This window comes from Artibeus jamaicensis, unplaced genomic scaffold (genome assembly GCF_021234435.1).
Source record: "Artibeus jamaicensis isolate MK-2021 breed Jamaican fruit bat unplaced genomic scaffold, CSHL_Jam_final contig_332, whole genome shotgun sequence".
NCBI classification, from domain to species: Eukaryota; Metazoa; Chordata; class Mammalia; order Chiroptera; family Phyllostomidae; genus Artibeus; species Artibeus jamaicensis.
In genome coordinates this window covers 4,530,246-4,548,192 of record NW_026521788.1, presented here as the reverse complement: position 1 = coordinate 4,548,192, position 17,947 = coordinate 4,530,246, and the positions used below count along the sequence as shown (strand labels likewise).

Here is a 17,947-nt window from a genome sequence, read left to right as displayed (position 1 = left end):
GGCTTCTTGGTACAGGATCTGGTCATGACAGCTAGCCAGCACATGCCAGCTCTTATTATTTGTAATATTAATTCTAGTTTGCTCAAACTACAGGGCCAGAGAAGACCAGGGGATGCTCACACTGTCTAGACCACGTGGGCATTAATCTTAGCCCCGAGATGTCTACAGGGGGCTGCTGCCCAGGGACAACCAGTGGCTGTTGACCTTACTCGGTCATTCACACCAGTGGTGAGCTGCCCAGGTGGCTAAACTGCCTGGGTGGACAAGTGCTTTGAGACGGAGACCTGTAAGTGCAGGGAAGGTGTTTTTACACATCTTTGTACCTCCAGGGTCAGATGGGTGAAAGAGAAGTTGAACTTGGCAGCTCCCCTGTGTAATGATATTAAGGGAACAACTTCTGTTTCTTCATCTATAAAATGAGCGTGATAATAATATTTTCACCACACAATTTTGACGAGCAAATGAGTGAGATTATGTGTAAAACCCTCAGTATGATGATTAATACCAGCGATCCTTGGAAAATATTGTTATCTATTCCATCTCTTCTGGTGTAAATGTATCTTTAGTATCCTTTTCAGAGACAGATATTGGTCAGGAGAAGGGAAACAGATGCTCCGGATGTGTGATGAGATTTTAGAATAGTACTTAGTGATTTTTTTAAAAAATCTGTTTCCTAAAAAAAAATTTGTTTCCTCTGATAAAAGTCATACATTCTATTAAAGTATATTTACCAAATTTAGTATGTTTATATATTAAAAGTCACATACATGTATATGTATAATATATGTATGAATGTATGTAAACACACACATACTCATTAGGTAAACTGAGGTTTTAAGAGAGCAATATCATGACTATGCAAATTGTGAAGTCAGTGTGGATTATCCTATTGGTAGACTTTAATCTATGTTTATGCTAATTTCCTGTGTATTTACAATTCTTTTTTTCCACCAACAGCATTTACTTGGAACTTCCCATGTTTCTGTGATTCCTGTACCCGGTGGTGAGAAACTTACACATACATCTTAGTCATGTCATGTACTTAGGTTCACCAATAGAGGGAGCCACGGTGCAACGGGTGAGGTCAATCTGACAGAAATATGTGACAGCTGGGTGATGATCAGAGGCCAAGGCGGAGGGTGAAAGATAACATATTTCAGATTTATTAAAAAACACATAGGCGACGAGTCAGAGCTTTGGCTAGGAATGATATGGAGAAGAATTGAAGGCATTATTCCACAAAACATTCACAGTTGTGTGCAAGAAACGAAGAGAGCAGGGAAGTATTTTAGAAGCATTTGCGGTGGACAATGGATGGCCCGGCCTCATCGTACTCCTGTTTGCTGATCCACATCTGCTGGAAGGTGGACAGAGAGGCCAGGATGGAGCCGCCAATCCAGACAGAGTATTTGCGCTCAGGAGGGGCAATGATCTGTTGGTCAAGATGAGAAAGAAGGGCCATTAGTACAGTAGGGCAGTGCCTGGGCTGCCACCAGGGTCCAGATTTGGTGGGTCTGACTGAGGTTTCAGGGACATTGGGGACAGTCTGGGCTGTCAGGTGCCCAACCTTAACCCTAATCCAAAGGGGTGTGCACGGCTTCTGGATTTAGAGGTCCTTTAATGAGCACACGTGCTTTTCTGGCTTCCTTTACTACTTCAAAGCATTCGTCCCGCCTCCACCACATTCAGTCCTCTGTCGTGCAAATTGAACGTTGCCCCCAAATCCTGCAAGCCCTCCACTCAAGGGCCCTGATGATGTCTTCGATTTCCATAAGCTGTGCCTCACAACTCAGCACGACACACTCTGTACAGAAGCAACCACCAGGCTCAGAACTCAGCACCAGGGCCTTCAGTGAGCAGTGTGATTGTGCCACGCACACCACGCAGGGTTTTCCCGTCTGATTAAGTCCACCCAGATATGCTGTTTCACAATGAGGGGCTCGGGGTTCCCTGTTGGGATGGCCGGGGACCTGGGATAGGTCCCGGTTACAGGCACTGCCCAGCCGTACCCACAGCACACGCCTGACATGCAAGGGGATGCTAAAAAAAATTTTAAGATTTTATTTATTTATTTTTAAACAGAGGGGAAGGGAGGGAGAAAGAAAGGGAGAGAAACATCAATGTAGGGTTGTCTCTTATGTGTCCCCTACTGGGGGCCTGGCCTGCAACCCAGGCATGTGCCCTGACTGGGAATGAAACCAGCGACCCTTCAGTTCGAAGACTGGTGCTCAATCCACTGAGCCACACCAGCCAGGGCTAAGGTTATTATTATTATTATTATTATTATTAATTATTCTGAAATAATTGAATGATTCGGGCACAGAGAGCAGCCAATCAGGCCAGGGTTCTTGCAGTAAATCCCAAAATGGCCACAGTTGAGCAATTTTAAATTTCACCCAGAATTTGATATTTGGATAGAGATGAATATGGACATTTCATCCAAACAAACAATCTGTTTCTGAAACCATGATAAAAAAATTTAATTTCTGTTTATCCTCCAAGCTCTGGATGAACATTTGTTTTTACTTTATTTTTAGGGAAAGGGGAAGGAGAAAGAGAGGGAGAAACATTGATAATGTGGTTGCTTCACATGTGCCCCCTACTGGGGACCCAGCCGCAATGGCCTACTGGGGATTCCTGGGCCCTCCCAGTGAACATGTGCCCTGACTGGGAATTGAACCAGTGGCCCTCTGGTCAATCCACTGAGCCACACCAGCCAGGGCTGAACATTTATTTTTAATGCAAGGACTTAGTATTTACTGAGCACTTATTATGTGCCAGATGCTATGTTAGGAATTTATCTTAACATACATTATCTCATTTAATTTTCATAACCACTTCTGAGTGTATTAAATCACTCCCACCGTGCAGAGAAAACAGACTGAGAGGGGTCGCTGGCTGTGTGCATGTTGAACCCAGTATTCAAACCCAGGCCTCTCCCAGGTGTTTTCTGGTTTTGTTTTGTTATATTTTAGAAGTAAGCTTTTTGGAGGATAATTTTAGATTTACAGAAAAGTTGTAAAGAGTGTGCACAGAGTTCCTGTAAACCCCTCATCCAGTTTCACTTTCCCTTAATGTTAGGTAGGACCTTGCTGTCCTAGGTTTTTAACGGTTTTCTCTTACCACACTGGAGCCCAAAGTTACACATTCATTTCTATTCAAGAAGCCGAGTTTGGAGAACTAGGAACTCTCAGCTTGAGCAAGCCACACTCTCTCTCTGTAATATATCTCCAGTCTAGGTTGGCTTTGTCCACGAGCCCAGCAGATGGCTTCATCCTCCTCTATCAGTGAGGAAGGGAAGGGGGTCAGTCAGGGCGGATCAGAGGGCACCTAAGGAGGCACCAGTTCTGAGCAAACAGCCCCTTCTCTCACCGTGAAGCCTGGCAAAGCTGATACTGCAGACAGATTATGTGCTTCAGTCGCGCACTTTTATATGACCTGCATAGCCTTTCCAGAGAGAGAGAGAGAGAGAGGAGAGAAGGAAGTGCGAGTAATGGAACTTGTTCAAATACTTATGTGTGTGAACTGCACCTGGGCTGCCCCTTCACAGAGCGGTAACAGCTTCTGTGAAATCACCAGTCACATGCAAGGTTGCTTCCAAAGAATGATCTGTTTCATCTCTGGGCTCCCTTAACTGGGACTCGAAACTCACACAATACAGGAGCCCTGGGGGGCTCTGGAGCCATCCTGACCCATCCTGCGCTTTTGAGCCTTTGTATCAAAAGGTGTGCAGAGAAATGAAGGTCAAATTCTCCTTCCTGGCCACTGAGACGTGATCGTGTTTTGTAGTGGGAGGAGAGTATACGATGCTGAGTCTGCAGGGCTTAAACCTCTTCAGAAATCTAGCTGGCACCTCCGTAAATTTTTTAAAGTGTTCTGTGCATGAGATGCACTATTTTGTGATGAGGAAACACAACAAACTATGTATTTTAAAGAGATCGGGCACATTCACAGCTCTGTTGACCTCTAGTGCAGCTGCTAAAAGTAGCTAATAGACAAGGATTATTATACATTAAATTTTGTACAAGATAATTTGACCTCTTTTATGGTCTTGGACCCACTGCCTAGCCCTAAAACCTGTGAGCACTTGTAACCAAGATACGGACTCTGAAGAGTCCTTCACATCTGGTGACGGGGTGGCATCACCAGCAGCATAGCCACTGGGTCTGTCATGGAGCTGTACCTTGATCTTCATGGTGCTGGGTGCTAGGGCCGTGATCTCTTTCTGCATGCGGTCAGCAATGCCGGGGTACATGGTGGTGCCCCCGGAGAGGACGTTGTTGGCATAGAGGTCCTTCCTGATGTCAATGTCACACTTCATGATGCTGTTGTAGGTGGTTTCATGGATGCCAGCAGACTCCATCCCTGGAAAATAGACAAGGCCATGGTCCTGGGTTGGAGGGTAAAACCCACGTCAGACATGGAAGATCTACGTGGAAGATCTCACACGGACCAAAACCAAGCAAACATAATGATCTAGGGACCACCCATCTCGGAGACCAAAGGATCCTTGTGATGCTCTAGTTGGCCCTTCATCTTTTGCTGTGCTGTGATAAATAATAATAAAAATAGTGATAGCAATAGTTGTAATCATAATACCTAACTAGTCATTACTGGCAGTATCTAGTAAGTATTGTGTGCTTGTTTTGGTCAGCTACTGGGCGAAGCGCTCTGCACACATCTCAGGTGATGCTCACAGCCACCCTCGGCCATCGGCACTGTGGCAGTCCTCCCCTTGCAGATAAGGGCATTGAGCCTTAGGGAAGTTACATCACTTTCCTGAGAACCTGAAAGCAGAACTAGCGCTCAGACCCAGGCTCACCACTCCCAGAGCCTGCCCTCTGGAAAGAGCTATGCTAACCTTTCTCTCAAGGTCAATGCTAATTTAAGAAGAGGTTCTTCTGTTTTTCTCTCCCTCTACCATTTCCAGACTCTCAGCATTCAGCACACCATTCCTACCCACCCGGTGGCTCCACTGTGTCCTAAGTGCAAATAATATTTGCTTCCATCCTAGACCACACACCAAGAATGCTTCTGGCTTAACTGCAATGTAGTGTTTTCTTGAAAGAAAACTCCTTTCCTGCCCTTAAGTCTTCTCACTTGAGAAATGTGACACTTTTTAGCCTCGTCCTGCTTTAGAAATGGGTTGGTCTACTGGCCCCAGCACATGCAGAAGAGCACTGATGGCCAGAGGCTGGCTGTGTAGGGGAGGACGGGGTGATCTCCCCTCCCCAGGACGGGGCGCTGTGGCCTACCGATGAAGGAGGGCTGGAACAGGGTCTCCGGGCAGCGGAAGCGCTCATTCCCAATGGTGATCACTTGCCCGTCAGGCAGCTCATAGCTCTTCTCAAGGGAGGAGGAGGACGCGGCTGTGGCCATCTCATTTTCAAAGTCCAGAGCTACATAGCACAGTTTTTCCTTGATGTCTCGGACAATCTCACGCTCAGCTGTCGAGATACAAACATTAGGGTTGGCACAGGTGGTACAAATCCACTTCTTCTACCTGTCTCTCCCACAAGACTGGTTCCTTCAAAACAGTGTGTAAATTCAATGTTCTGCAGCCCCAAATCCCTGATGGTAATTAAATTGTGAGTCCACCAGGGAACCACTTCTGTCCTTAGCAGAGTGCCTCCTGCGTGGTACGCCCTTAGTAAACAGTGTCTGGCAAATGCATGACGGGAATGAAATGAGCTGGCTAGAGAAAGGCATAGAGCAGGAAGTCTTTTTGTACGTTGTGTTTTTGCAAGATGAACCGATCATTCTCTGTTATAATTTTTTTATAACAGTTAGGAATGTCGGATTTTTTGGTTGACATGGAAGTTATGCTGAAGCAGCCCCTTTGGGGTTCCCACAACTTTCAGAAAAACTCTGGCAATCCATGTGACCTGGTCCAAGTAGGTTCCAGTTTGAACCCTTGGCATATTCATCACCTTCAAGAGAGGGGCAGGCCCTGGCTGAGGACCAGCGCCGCCCAGGGGTCTGAGTGGTGCACGTAGAAGGAGGCGTGGAAGAGCGGACAGGTAGATGCCTTTTACACCTTTCACTCTGGAGTTCTCAGCTATTGGTCCCATCTGGGAACCTTTTAGGGGTCTCCTGGGGTTTCTTTGTGGGGAGCAAAGTCAGGAACAAAATTAATTTAACTCTCTACTCCTAAAGGAGACTTCGGCATCTTTGGGGCTCTAACTTGGAGTCTGGAATAAGCCACAGGCACGTCCAGAAACATAAACATTTAGACAATACCAAACTGGGGAGTCGAGGGCAGGCAGTGGGGGCCAGGGCACCGGAGGTCCCAGGGTCTCTGCAACCTCCGCCTGTGCCTCTCGTGGGTGGAGGCCAGGCAGCACCAGCTCAGATTCCCAAGCCAAACCTCCCACTGCCTGCTGGGCTGGTGTTAACACTAACGAATAACCACTTCCTTATGCTTACTCTGTGCTGGGTATTCCACGAGCATTGATACACTCGGCAGTCACGCCAGAGATGGCCCACGACCACCTCCACTATCAGATGAAGAAACTGTGGCTTCGTGAGGTTGGGAAACTTGTTCGAGGTCACAGGGAGTGAGTGACAGAACTGGTCCCAGGCCCCGGCTAGACGTCTCCAAAGACTGCCCATCGCCATGGCCTGCTGTCTCCCGCCTCTGCACTTTCTCTTTTCTTTTTTTTTTTAATATTTTATTTATTTATTTTTCGAGAGAGGGGAAGGGAAGGAGAAAGAGTGGGAGAGAAATATCAATGTATGGTTGCCTCTCATGCGTCCTCTGCTGGGAACTGTCCTGCAACCCAGGCATGTGCCCTGACTGGGAATCGAACCGCGATACTCTAGTTTGCAGGCCCACGCTCAATCCACTGAGCTACACCAGCCAGGGCTGCACTTTCTCTTTTCTATTTGTGACCGGAGGGGATTTAAAAATGTTCAGAAAACACGACTCTGACTACTTCATCATACTGGATGGTTATTACTGTTTTTGTCAAGGAAACATTATAATCATTTTGCAGTTTCACCCAGTTAAAAAAAAAAAAGCCACGCCTGGCCCTGGGCAGTGCAGCCAGGCCGGGCCCCTGGCAGGGCTCCCGCCCACATCGGCCCAGCTGGTCACCGTGGTCCTGTCGGTGATGAGGAAGAGCCCACTGCCCCTCCACCCTCCGCCTCTACTCCCACAGGCCTCACCTGTGGTCACGAAGGAGTAGCCACGCTCCGTCAGGATCTTCATGAGGTAGTCGGTGAGATCTCGGCCGGCCAGGTCCAGGCGCATGATGGCGTGGGGCAGGGCGTAGCCCTCATAGATGGGCACGTTGTGGGTGACTCCATCTCCAGAGTCCAGCACAATGCCTGGGGGACATTGGGCACAACAGAAGTCACCACAGCAGCGGGCGGGCGGCCACCTGCTGGCCTAGTAGAGGGGAATTTCTAAGCCTCTTACTTGAAAGAAAGAAAGAAAAGCATTTGGTAGGACAGGAAAGGGGGAGAAGACTTGGGGAAGAGAAAGAGTAGGAAGAGAGAAACTAAAGAAGCTGGAAATGGGAGCTCAAGGGCTCGTTTTCGTAGACGACGGGAAGACCCGTGAGGGCTGGGATTAGCCCTGTCAATTCGGAGTAACCCTCCGTCACCTCAACCCACGCATGTGTAACCATCCAGTCCTGGAACTGATGGTGTCTTCGGTGGAGGCCGCCATTCCTCCCAGGCACCTACCAGTGGTCCGTCCAGAGGCGTAGAGGGACAGCACCGCCTGGATGGCCACATACATGGCTGGGACGTTGAAAGTCTCAAACATAATCTGCAAAGCCATCCAAAGAACTAAGTTAGTGATGCTGCCGGGCTTACCAAGAATGTTCAAGAAAGTGCCTTCTTGTTGATAAATGCAGATCTTCATTTCTCTGGCATAAGGAAAAAGGCCTTTTAAACCTGAAGCTCAGACCGGTTGTGACCAGCCTGGTTCTGTGGTTTGTTTGAGGTTTCACTTAATCGGTTCTACTTTTTCAGGTAGGAGCTGGGTCACTGCCAGCGCTAGAATCTGAGGCCACTCTGGTTGCAAGGGAAGGAGCCCTATTTCCTGCCAGATGAGAATTGTGTGCCAGTAACAGAGGGACAACATGTGAGTGCCAACACCCAGCTCATCTAGTCCGGGGACCAGATTAGAACCAGAGTCCCTCTATGTCACTCACCACGAGTTTGTGCACACAGAGATGCCTGGCCTCCATTTCCCCATCTGCAAAAGCCTCCCAGCCCCGACTGTTCACTAGAATGTCTGACATCATTTGCTGGAGAGCCATAATTCTCTAGCTGTGTGATCTTAGGGTGTTCACCTAATGTATTTTAGACTCAATCTCTTCATTTACATATCTGGTAATAATAGATCCTGCTTCACACATTGTTAACATTTAAAGAGATAATGCATGTAAAATACTTAGCCCAGTGCTTAACCACAAGTGAGCATGAAATTGACATTAGACGTTTGTATTGCAAAGCTCCTCCAAACAGGAAACTTGTCTGGCTGGTGGAACGAATGGCTTTCTGATGTAAGGTCTCTGGGCTTCAGACAAGTCACAAAATAGACAATAGTAACAGAGTTGTCTTTTTCAGTACACCAAACACCAAGGTATACATTTAACATTTTGCCTCACTAACCTTCACATCAGCCTTTTGAAAAATAATAGTACTAAGTTTCCCAACTTTTAAAGGAGGAAACGGAGGCGCTGAGAAATTAAGTGGCTTGCTTAAAGTCCCATGGCTACTAGATGACAGACCCAGTTTTCAACCTTGAATTCCAGAACCAGAATTCCCCACTCCGCATCCTCCTACATATTCAAGTGTACTTCTCCTTAGACCTGAACGCGTCGTTTTTTAAATTAAATCTTTTAAATGCCTTATTGCTCTCGGAGGTCAAAGGGGTGTGGTCTCTGCAGTCAGAACGTGGGCACCATTGGGACAGCCCTGTGCTTTGGGGTCCCCGGATGCCTGTGGAGTCGTCAGTCTCTGCTGCCCTGTACGGTCCCTCCCAGATGGACTTCCCTAAATGCAGCGTGCCAGGTCCTGGGGTGGGTTTTTACCTGGGTCATTTTCTCACGGTTGGCCTTGGGGTTCAGGGGTGCCTCAGTGAGCAGGGTTGGATGCTCTTCAGGGGCAACACGAAGCTCATTGTAGAAGGAATGGTGCCAGATCTAGGGGGGAAACAGGGGAGAAGCACAATGAGGGGAGGCTGTGGGGGTACTGCAGACCCCAAAAAGGGACCAGAATGAGCTCAATGAAACCAGGACCAAGTACTCATGATGTGTCCACATTTCTACCAAGGCAGAGACCGAAGCTCCAGACTCTGAGGAACTCACCTGAGGACTTATGGCTTGTAGAGGAATGAACAAAAACCCAAACCCAGGTCTGTGAGGCAGGATGGAGTAGTGGCTAAGGGCACAGTCTTTGGCATCAGGTCTGAGTTTAAGTCCCAGCTCCAGCACTTGTGGACTGTGTGAGCTTAGGCGAATGCCAGCCCCTTTTAGCTCCAGTCTCCCATGGCTAACGGAAAAATCATTAGCACGTCTTCGTGAGAATTAAATAAGGAAACTCCAGAGTACCATCTCACCTGGTTTGGTTCAGGGTAAATGCTATTGTTATTCAACTGAATCTTCTTTATCCGCTACTTCTTGTGTCAAATAATTCAGTTTAGTCAGTAAAGGACAATCGTTGTGAAGCTGACCTACCTATTTTTTTTTGGTTTATGTGACTAACGAACCGCGATCGTGTGGTTTGCAGGCCGGAGCTCAATCCACTGAGCTACGCCAGCCAGGGCTAGTTGCCATTTTTTAATACTTTCAGGAAATTTCCTTCTGCAGTGTGTGCTAAGACAAGACAGGTCGCCCTGTTTCAGGTCTCCACCCCCTGTGCCCCTTTTGCTCTCCAGGCCTGGGAGAAGCCTGCCTCCATCGGGACACTCTGGGTATTGCATTCATGGGCACATGTTTGGCCCTCGTGTTTCCAAAGCCAGTGCCTCTTTGCAGTGCATCGGTGTGAATGCACTTTGGGCCTAAGTGTGCTTTTGCTTTCTCTTTAAGCCCTGCATGCCATCAAGAACAAACCGCTGTACAAAAGGGATAAATTGATTATTTTCTAAAGCATGAGAATTCTCCTCTAGCATCAGGAATACTAGATTTATCTAGAATTAAGGCAAAACGAGAACTGTGGTGAAAGATGATAAATTAACAAAAGCACGATCAACTTTATACACTCTTTATCTTGTTCCAGGTTCTTCGGTTTTGAATTTGTGGTTCCTGGAAAGGAAGTGAAAGACTTCTGAGAGTTCTTTGATGGAGCAAAAGTACCAGATAATTTGAGAAATCCTGCCAGAACTATTGCTGTGGTTACTCTAAAATGTTGTTTAAAAAACAACCAATTCCCTTCAGCCACTTTGAATTTGAATATTAGAAATTATGAAATGCTTTATTCATTCTGAAGAACTTTCTCCAGGGGTTAGAAAGTTGTTTTCTTTAAATCCTCATCCAAATATACGAGGATATGTTTATTGTTTTAGAAAGAGAGGGAGGCAGAGAGAGAGAGAGAGACATCAATCGGTTGCCTCCTGTATGCATCTTTGCCTCAGGGTTGAACCTGAAACCTAGGTAGGCGCCCTGACAGGGAATTGAACCTGCAACCTTTTGGTGTACAGGACGATGCTCCCACCCAATGAGCATTATGGCCAGGGTTGGGTGCGGGGTGGGGGTAACAGACATTCTGAAATGCTGGCAGCTCCATGGAGAAAATCGGAAAAAAATATTTGCTCCCTGTTATTAAGATCCTCTCCTCAGTGCAAACCACAGTGTTAACCAAATCCAGTCTCCTAGAGCAAGCAAAAGTAACAAAATGCAATTTTTATGAAGAGGCCAAGGTTCCAACATTATTATTGATAAATTCCAGCAACACTATTCCTCTTTTGAACTGGTAAGTGTGTGTGTGAGTGTGTGCACAGAGCTGAGAAATAAAAAATCCAGATGTTGTGGTTCTAATATATTTCACTGCATTTAAAACATTTCGTGTCACTTTCTCATTATTTCTTCTGTTTTTCTCTGACCACTTGTGTTTCCTTGATGCCTTAACAAAAGGTCAGAGTCTCAGAATTTGACTCGTCTCCTCATTAGCTCTTTTTTACATGAGCCTGGGAGATACTTTACTCAAATGCAACACAGAGAAGCACTATGAAAAATATATCTATTTAAAAACGTTGTCAGCCCTGGCTGGTGTAGCTCAGTGGATTGAGCACAGGCCTGCGAACCAGACAATCGCGGTTCGATTCCCAGTCAGGGCACATGCCTGGGTTGCAGACCAGTTCCCTGGAGACCAGTTCCCAGCAGGGGACGCACAAAAGGCAACCATACACTGATGTTTCTCTCCTTCTCTCCTTCCCCTCCCCTCTAAAGATAAAATATTTTAAAAAAAAACAAACGTTGTCAGTTGTTGTGCCCCAACACGTTGGGGGACAAACAGGGAGGTGCCAAGTTCATGAAGTCACAGCCCTCTTTTCTGTAGTGAAATTAAAATACTTTAAAAAATACTCGGGGTGAGTAAATGAAAAGCTTTCACGAATGCGTGGGGTGAGGCTGCTCCCGGCCCTTCGTCCGCTCTGTGGCTACAGAGCACTGGGAGCCACGCAGCCTCCGGGGAGAGAAGGGCCATGCTCCTGGTGGCCCGCTGCTCAGCCCAGGCAGGTCCTAGGGGGTAACCCAGGCCAAGGAGCAACAGACCATTAGTTCCCACTGCTGGCAAAGGCCGACTGTTCTCACCCACAGAACTGCCTTCCACTAATCAGTTTGTAAACCCTGTTAGGCAAGGAATTTTTTTTAAATGCTTCAGGATTTATTTTTTCCAGTCAGTGATCATCTGGAAAAAAACATGAACACGTAAAAAAGCACAGTTGGGCCTCGGTAGCACGACGTTTGAATCCGGGCCCACAGGCATTACACGGCCCGCAGGCTGGGCCCGCGGGGAAGCTCTAGTACCTTTTCCATGTCGTCCCAGTTGGTGATGATGCCGTGCTCTATCGGATACTTCAAGGTCAGGATGCCCCTTTTGCTCTGTGCTTCATCGCCCACGTAGCTGTCTTTTTGTCCCATGCCCACCATCACTCCCTAAAAAGATTCAATGCACGAAAGTCAGCCTATCCCAGAACTGATGAATTGACAACAGTCACAAAGGGTTCAATTATTCCAAGATAAAGTTCCTCTTTTGGTACCAACGACAATATGCCGAGTCTTGTGATCACTATGTTCTTTTTTTTCAAATTGTTCTTTTGATCAATATGTTCTTCTATTGTTGTTCAATTACAGTTGCCCCATTCTCTCCCATTACTCTCCCCTGCCCGACCCACCCTCCGCCTCCCACATTCAATCCTCCCCCCGCCCCATTGTCTTTGTCCATGGGTGCTTTATACATGTTCCTTGACTTGACCCTGCCCCTTCTTTCCCCCATCGTCCCCATCTCCCCTCCCCTCTGGTGATCACTGTGTTCTTGAGCAACACCCCTCAGTTGATTGGAAATAGATCTGAATCGGCGTCCAGATGGCAGAGGACCCCAATGGGGGTGACGGGACTTGACGTGTGTGCTGTGCCCTCTGTGTTCCTTGTTGAGCTCTGGTAGAGATTGCTTTTGTCTGGTTGCCAGGATAACCTACTGCCTGGCATGTATTTGTCATGCAATAATGAGCTGTTTAATGAATGCATGAAATTTTACATATAAGTTAAACGACATGTTGCCTCTTACAAAGAGGCAATGTTTGAAGTTGTCACCTACTTGAGAGTACACGAATATTATTTTTAACCATTGTGAGCAAAAGCATTGTACCTACAAACAGCCATTCAGTGCTTGATTTCTGATGGATAAATTTGTACTGATCAACATTAAGACATCTATCAGGTGTATTGTTTTTCATCATTAAAGTGATGCTTTAAAAAAAAGAAAAGAAAGAATTCTCCTCATTACTGGAATTTTAAATTGCACTAGAGTGACTGCTCTAGACTTGCATGACGGCTCTAGACTTGCAAAACAGTCACGGCTACTACAGATCCATAAAATACCTCTACAGCACATTCAACAAGGAAACAGAGTTCATTCACTGAGCAAGGCTTCTATTACTTGTCGTGCATATGCACCAAGCTGAGAGCCATAAATATCAGTCAGGTGGGTTCACTGTGCAAAATGCATTTCTGATGTGAAGGAAAATTTCTGAGATGAAATTCTCAGTTTTTAACTGTGAGGCTGCCACCAACATTTTGTTTAATAAACATTATGTAAGAATTTACCACATGGCTGTGCAGATATATTTTATTGGCAGCTAACTGTAAAATGACAGTTGGTAAATCTCAGTTAGACGTTCATCTAACATCAAGCTCTTTTGAGAATGAATGACCTGAACTTTCAGTGCAATTTCTCTCTGAAGAGTAGGCATGGTGTACATCAGGTAACTCGCAAGTATTTCTGCTGATGATGATGATAATGGCAATGATTACATTTAGACAAAAAAAACTTATGAAGATGGGGCAGACTTATATCTGATAGACACTCACCAGATAAGTCATGTTGTATATAAAATTGGCACTTACTCCTTGACATTAATCCTCAGAGGTATATTTGTAGTAAGGTTACATAATTTGGGGGGAGCAAGCAATAGGCAATCTGTGCACACTCGCTGGCATGCAGACGTAGAAGGACCTAACCTACAGCGCTGCTTCGTGAACAGAGCTGTGCTCACCTGATGCCTGGGACGTCCCACAATGGATGGGAAAACAGCCCTGGGAGCATCGTCCCCAGCGAAGCCGGCCTTACAGAGCCCAGAGCCATTGTCACACACCAGGGCGGTGCTGTCCTCTTCTTCACACATCTTGCCTGAAGCCTCGGCACAAGGTCCTGCAAGGAACAGGGGGGAAGTTGTCCCAGCTGTCACCCGGCAGCCGCGACACTTACCTGACTTCCACCTTCTAGGCTGGGTTTGGAGACCCCTGTACACCTAGAGCACTCTTGGCTGACCTTCATCTAACACAGCATTTATCTCAAAGTAGTTTAATTAAATTTCTGGCCTTTTATAAGTCAAAAGTCAGACTTTCACATTCATACAGGTGGCTACTAGTACAGTCAGCCACTGTGCTGGGCCTGTCTCAGGTGCTCGTAAACGTTGACTAAATGAGGGCATCAGTGAACAGCTATAAAGCACATGTGGGACCATCAGACTGTGAGACCCAATCTGCACAGGGACAAGCCACTTGTCATATGTTAAAGAAATATTTGAAATTTGCTGTCAGTATCCACCCAAATTCACATTTTTAAAGGTATAACTTAACGAAAATTTTTAGTGTAGACTTTGAAAGATGGGCAAGCATGTAAAAATTTGGAAATGTCAAAAGGCTGAAATGTTTAATGTAAAATGTTTAAAAGAAAAATCTCTTTTGAATCCCAGCAGCTTTTATTTTACCGTTGGAAAAATGTTAGAACCAGTAAAAAACTATCTACTAAGTAGGTGCTTTAAATTTCAGGGGCCAAAGTTATTCTCCATTAATAAAAATCATAGCTAACTTAAAAGTCTAACAAGAATGGGAGAATCCAGTAAATCTCACATCCTGCAGTCGAATGCTTTGCTGCCATTAAGAGGGATCAATAAACAGATAACCACAGTTATATTCTATTATAAGAATAATAGGTTAGAGAAAATAAAATCATATAACCCCACTGAAATATATTTTTATACATTACAAAAAAATCAATCATATTCACCAAGATACTGATGGGGGTTATTTTGAAGTGGTGGGTTTTGTAGGTATTTTTGATGATCTTCTCTGGGTTCTGTATATGTTCTAAATTGAACATGTATTCTTTAAGTAATAACATAACATTTTAAATAGCCTACTCTTAAGCTTGGATCCTACGACATAATTGGAAAGGCAAAGGCAAAAATAACAACTTCCTGATTTGGGATATTGAAGGCCTCTTAGAGAACATTTTTACCAATGCCTTCATTCTTACAGATGAGAAAACCCAGGGGAAGTGACTTGCTCAAAAGCAAACGGTGTGTGAGGCACAGTTGCACCAAGGCTACCACTACCCCTTGGCTTTCGATCCAGAGTCCCTTCCATTTTCGCAAGCAGAATGAGGTGGGAACATCTGTAAAGACAGGGACCCCAAGAATTCTCCACCCAACTTTGAAATCTTAGGGTTTCAAGGTGAGAGAGAGTCTTCTCTGTTGGTGAACTCACTGCATACCCAGACCTACATATAAAAGGCAACTCTTCTAAGGAAATTTCTGGGAAGTAAGAAAAGAAAGACTAAAAGCATGAATCAATGCTGCGTCTTTCCAAACGCCTGGAACTTCCACAGGAAAGCCTCTTGTCACATGACCCTTTGAGAAGTACAGGAACCTCGATTGAGACGTTATATTTTAAAATGCAGGGCACATGCTATTATCCTCCAACTGACAAGCAAGGAAACTAATGGCCAAGGAGTTTAGGTGACTCGTCCGAGATCCCCAAACTGGCCAGGTTAGGGCAGCGGAGGCCCCAGAGCATGATGAGGACCAGCTTGGACTCTGGAGTCAGACTGCCTGCCTTTGGATCCGGATTCCACCACTTAGAAGCCGTGTGGCTTAGTAAACTATGGAACATCTCTAAATAACAGCGTTTTTAAAAAAATCTATAAAGCAGCCATAAATCAGTCTACATCACATAGCGTTGTTATGAGGACTAGATATTTTAAAAGCATTTAAAATCATTTATGGTGTCTTACATGTTATGAGTTCTCGATAAATATTTGTTTCCCTTTTTAAAAAATTAATACTTTAAAATACGTGTTTTAAATGATTAGTATAAATATCATTAGATGATTATGATTATCATTCAGATTTTTTATTGCTAGTTTTTGCTTTCTTTCCACACTACCTCCTGGCTTAGGATGGAAACCCTCATCTTGTGGATTTCACTTGTGGGAATGGAAATGGGGCCTGCTAGAAGGATTGCCTCTCTTTTCTCACCCTTCCCTTCCCTCTCCAGACACTGCATTCCTGTGATTAAGAAGCTGGGAGAGAGGCGAGAAAAGAGTGTAAGGGAGAGAAATCCCAGAAGCAGTTAGGGGTCCGAGGCATTTGTCAGAGGTCTCAGCTGGCCCCCCCGCACCCCCCCCCGCCCTGTCACAGGTTGTCTAAGCAGAATTTCCAAACCAAAAGTAAGAGCAGAAAACAGGATGAAATATATCAATAGTACACTTTAAAATGCGAAAGTATTCTCAGGGCCGTTCTTAACAGCCCTTTTGCCTGGGCAGGGAGGATTTGGGGGAGTGTTTGAACACACTGCAGGAGTAGACCGACCCTCTGCATCAGTTAGCATGCAGGAAAAAAAGCTAAAAATTCACTAAATGTCCTTTTATTTAGTAAACAATGTCCCGGAAGTATTTTGTCATCTCTGAAAGCAGCACTGTCATTACCAAAGAAGCCCGTGTGTCCCCGGAAAGGAGTTGCCTCAGTGGTTTACAACTCTTGTCTAACCTGCCTGAGCAAAGTGGCCTGGAGCGCGGCATTTCCTAATTAGGTAAAACGCTCTCCACTGTCTGCTTTTGGAACAGCACCCGGGTCAGAGGGTTTGCTCCGACCGGGTTCATCTCGTGCCAAAAATGAGTAGCGAGCGGAGGGGGGAGAAGAATGTTGCATTTCCCAGCTCACTGGTCTTGAAAAGCAAACCATATTTAGTCATGATCACAAAATGGAAGGAAAAATCTCAGCGTGAAGACTCCCAATTTCAGGCCGAAGCTGCCAAGCCCTCATTTACAGCGAAGTTCAGCCTGGGGTGGCAGGGCTGGCTCCACCCTCCCTCGGGCCTCGGGAGGCTGACAGAAATGCAAACCAGACACCCAGAAGGCTGAGACTAGAACAGCTGTCAGATGCTCGCCCTGCTCCCTCCCTCTGATTTGCAGAAAAAGATTCAGTTGGTTTCCTGCTGCGCTCTGCTGCAAATGACCCAGCTACCGTGCTGCACATCCTAAACCTTAGGCTCACATAACTTTCCCACAGAAGGCCCTACCAATTAGAGCCAGAGGAACCCAGAAGCAAGTGCAAATCGCCAATACCAAAGACTAAGCAACTAAAATCTACTTCCGGACACTTGTTGCACTAAAAATCCAGTCCAGTGAAGACTCCCTTCACCAAATCTGAACTACAAACACCGGAGTTTCCAGTGCCCAACTATAAATAAGTGTGTAACTTACGCAAATTATAAAAATGCAAACAGCTAGATTGCATCTCTGAAATGTGTAACAAGATCTGGGCTTTTGGTTCAGTATAAACAAATCTTACAGGTGACTCAGAGACTTCATGTCATCTTCCTCTCCCTCTCTTCCTCCACACCAAGCTGCTTCTTAGCCTTCTTTTTAGTGTCAGGTAATTAGAGCTAAAAGCTACCATCATTTTAGTAGTACAGTTTTCATGCAAACATTGCAGAGGGCATGAGCCCAGCCAAGTCCCTTTGGACGAGGTCTGGCGATCCTGGGTACCATCAGAGCTGCTGGAATCTCTAAGTCACCTCCCTGGGCTGTGCCACTTACCCCGACAGTGCTGGCTGGGCTTCCTGGCTCTGGGTGATGTTCAGGGAGGCTGAACGCCGAAGGGTTATATAGTCCCTTGGCCTGCTCTCCTCCCACTTGCTTCCCAAACAAGGAACAAAGACAGACTTGAGCCCGTTGTTCAGTCTAACACAGCCATATAGGGACCTCGGCACAAAACTCTCCAATCTGGGTGGCCAGAGGCCTGGGTCTCTTCCACTACATTCCACTGCTCTGCTCATGAAATGGGAGGCAGGCAGCTCAGCTGCCTGTGGGAGATAAACAGCCCAAGCCTTCAGAGCAACTGCTGAATCTTCCAGAGACACTGAGCGGGTGTAAGGGGCAGGCAGACGCAGGCTCGGATTGTTGCCCACTCCTCAGAAAGCTGCCAGCC

At 46.0% G+C, this 17,947-nt stretch overlaps 1 protein-coding gene across 1 annotated transcript; it reads right to left on the bottom strand.

The window, feature by feature from the left end:
* Positions 1-1,140: 1,140 nt before the first annotated feature.
* Positions 1,141-17,659, bottom strand: ACTA2 (actin alpha 2, smooth muscle). Its single transcript, XM_037156632.2, has 9 exons — positions 17,557-17,659; positions 13,730-13,884; positions 11,982-12,110; positions 9,048-9,158; positions 7,690-7,774; positions 7,168-7,329; positions 5,256-5,447; positions 4,184-4,365; positions 1,141-1,432 (listed from the first exon to the last, which is right to left on the bottom strand). The coding sequence occupies exons 2-9, from the start codon at positions 13,856-13,858 to the stop codon at positions 1,289-1,291; spliced, it is 1,134 nt and encodes a 377-aa protein (XP_037012527.1). The 5' UTR covers positions 13,859-13,884; positions 17,557-17,659; the 3' UTR covers positions 1,141-1,288.
* Positions 17,660-17,947: the final 288 nt, after the last annotated feature.